General features: G+C 41.5%; 1 protein-coding gene across 1 annotated transcript; it reads left to right on the plus strand.

The window, feature by feature from the left end:
• The first annotated feature begins 1,970 nt into the window (after positions 1 to 1,970).
• On the plus strand, positions 1,971 to 2,588 carry LOC107479186 (uncharacterized). The gene is made up of 2 exons (XM_016099332.1): positions 1,971 to 2,324; positions 2,370 to 2,588. Exons 1-2 carry the CDS (start codon positions 1,971 to 1,973, stop codon positions 2,586 to 2,588), a joined length of 573 nt encoding a protein of 190 aa, XP_015954818.1.
• The last annotated feature ends 674 nt before the right edge of the window (positions 2,589 to 3,262 follow it).

Genomic DNA, 3,262 nt, shown 5'->3' on the forward strand with positions numbered 1-3,262 from the left:
TGAAAAACAGTAGTAATTGCATTAATCCATCAAGACACAGCAGAGCTCCTCACCCCCATCCATGGGGTTTAGAGACTCATGTTGTAGAAGATACAATAAGAAACGTGTAATATGTCATGAGGTCAAGATACAATGTCAAAAGGTCCTACTTATAGTGAACTAGCAACCTAGGATATACAGAAATGAGTAAATGACGTAAAAATCCACTTCCGATGTCCACTTGGTGTGTGCTTGGGCTGAGCATTGAAGCTTTCATGTGTAGAGACTTTTCCTGGAGTTAAACGCCAGCTTTTGTGCCAGTTTGGGCGTTTAACTCTAACTTTTGTGCCAGTTCCGGCGTTAAACGCTGGGAATTCTGAAGCTGATTTGCAACGCCATTTTGGGCCATCAAATCTCGGGCAAAGTATGGACTATTATACATTTCTGGAAAGCCCAGAATGTCTACTTTCCAACGCAATTGTGAGAGCACCAATTGGGCTTCTGTAGCTCCAGAAAATCTACTTCGAGTGCAGGGAGGTCAGAATCCAATAGCATCTGCAGTCCTTTTCAGCCTCTGAATCAGATTTTTGCTCAGGTCCCTGTATTTCAGCCAGAAAATACCTAAAATCACAGAAAAACACACAAACTCATTGTAAAGTCCAGAAAAGTGAATTTTAAATAAAAACTAATAAAAATATAATAAAAACTAACTAAAACATACTAAAAATATACTAAAAACAATGCCAAAAAGCGTATAAATTATCCGCTCATCAGCAGTTGAACCGACAATGTGATATCATAGCCGGTAGGATAGGCATTCATCATGTGCATTTTCTATCTGTTTGTATGCTTTGTCGACTTGATATTGTTTTCCAATCTGTATAACATGGCTAATTGCTATATGAAGTAAGTGTTATACATGCCTATACTTGTGTTTTACTTATATTGTATATATTTGTGCTTTGCTGGAGCTGAGGAGGTTCGGAAGGCGGTAGCGATGGGATCGCATGGCAGATCGATTGGTGAAGGCTGTGGGACAGTATTGTTTGATTAGAGTAGAAATTCCTTAAGATAGATTATCCTTTTATGGTACTACGGCTTAAGTTATGTTAAGCAATTACATATTATGCTGTTTTGGTTTGGTATGCTTTAAGTTTGAATTCTTGTGTTAGATATAGAGTCTAGGATTGCCTTTGGCGTCCCAGGGTCTTATATCCTACATCACTGGGCACTGTTACCATACTGAGAACTTCCGGTTCTCATACCATATCTTTGTATTTTGTGGAGTCTTTTGATTTATTATATCTATATGTCTCTCACTTTTGTATTTTGCTTTAGCCTAGAGGCTTGTATTGAGAGAAGAAAACTTGTATAAGCTGTTTTTACTGTCTAGTTTCATACATGGTCTGTATTTGGCTAGCCGGCTTAAACTTCACGAGTCGTGACTAGTGTCTTATGATATACTATTATACTATGATGTTTTGTTACACCATACCTGTTTCTTATGCTTTAAGCCAGTAGCTTCGTTAGTACGTTTTGCGCATTTAAAAATCCTGTTTTTGAGCTATATTCTTCATTGGACTTCTAGATATTATTAATTCTTTCTATATAATATATGTAACAGCTTAGAACTGTCGTAACCTTTGATTAACCTTTTCTTTACGATGCAAGGTAAGGCTTAGGCTAATTGGGGTGTTACATTTAGTGGTATCAGAGCAGTTCATCCTCGTGAGCTTGAGGGATGGACCGATTGTACTTCATTGCATACTCTATGTGTCTTTTCTTTGATGCTATTAGGTTATATGTTTGATATATGCATAGCATGCTTGTTTGGGATAAATTGAAGCACTAGACTTTTGATATTGAGACTGATCACCTTGATATCGAATGTTTGGTGTAGACAGGAATCCTACATGGCTACTCATGGACGAGGTCGAGTACGTTCACGTGAGAGTAAAAACGAGCAACCGGCAGACAACCATGTCGAACTCATGGCGGCGATGGCGAATCTGGCCAACACTATGGAGGCAAATATTACTGCAACTCTGCAAGTTGTGCAGAGGCTAGGTCAACTGGCCAGGAACGGCAACAAAAACGGGAATGGCAACGGAAATGTGGACGGCGAAGGGAATGCTCATGCTACCGCTGAAGGAAACGGGGATAACATGGGAGGCATTTTGATGACTTTGGCAACTTTCCTCAAGGTTCATCCGCCAACATTTCGAGGATCAACTAATCCTACTGAAGTGGACCACTGGTTCCAGGCCATGGAGCGTGCTCTACAGGCGCAGCATGTTCCATACAATCAGTATGTGGAGTTTGCTGCTTATCAGCTTGTAGGAAAGGTCCAGCCCTGGTGGCAAGTAGAGTGTCGCTTGCTACAGCTATAGAACACTGAGGTTCCATGGGATGTATTCCGAACGGCCTTTTACAAGAAGTACTTCCCTGAGTCTGCAAGAGAAGCGAAGGAGATTGAGCTAATGCAGTTGAAGCAAGGTTCCATGTCTGTGGCAGAATACATCAACAAGTTCGAAGAGCTTTCTAGGTTTTCTCGGGTGTGTCAGGGTGACCCAGATACTTACAAGAGTTGGAGGTGTATTAAGTACTAGAGGGGTTTGAAGGATAGCATTATGACTGCTGTGGCTCCTATGGAGATCCGTGTCTTCTCCGACTTGGTGAACAAAGCAAGGGTGGTGGAAGAATATGCTAAGACAGTGGCTGCATCCAAGGACACTCATGGAGGAGGTAGTAGCAAAGGGCGTGGCAAGTATCACCATCCGAGGGGTCAAAGCTTCAAGAGAGGAGGATATGCCCACCAAGGTCATGGAGGTTTCAGGAAGAACACTCATGATTAGTTTCAGCGTGGTAAGGGTAGAGGAAGTCAGAGTGGGTGCTTCAACTGTGGACTGCCTAGTCATATCGCAAGGGATTGCACTCGTAGGAAGAACTCGAATGCGGGTCAGAGTCAGCACCAGGGGCGAGTCTTTGCTGTGAATGCCAAGGATGCTTCCAAGGCAGATCCGTTGATGAGAGGTATTTGTTTATTTGGTGATAAGTCTTTAATTGCATTATATGATACTGGAGCATGGCATTCGTTTATCTCGTTTGCTAAAGTTGAGGAGTTAGGCTTGAATGTGTCAGAGCTACCTTTTGATCTATATGTACATACCCCACATTAGATAGTTATGACTAGATCAGGTTGTAGAAAAGTAGATTTCAAGCTTGAGGGTAGAGATTTTGTACATGATTTGATCTATTTACCTATGGTTGGGTTGGAGATGAT

Source organism: Arachis duranensis, chromosome 3 (assembly GCF_000817695.3).
Source record: "Arachis duranensis cultivar V14167 chromosome 3, aradu.V14167.gnm2.J7QH, whole genome shotgun sequence".
Lineage (NCBI taxonomy): Eukaryota > Viridiplantae > Streptophyta > Magnoliopsida > Fabales > Fabaceae > Arachis > Arachis duranensis.

What these genes read in the sequence shown, in the direction of transcription:
- LOC107479186 (XM_016099332.1), top strand. Translation starts at nt 1,971, where the DNA reads ATGGCGGCGATGGCGAATCTGGCCAACACTATGGAGGCAAATATTACT. An exon ending in CTTATCAGCTTGTAGGAAAG is followed by an intron (nt 2,325 to 2,369) that starts GTCCAGCCCTGG and finishes CTACAGCTATAG; the next exon opens with AACACTGAGGTTCCATGGGA.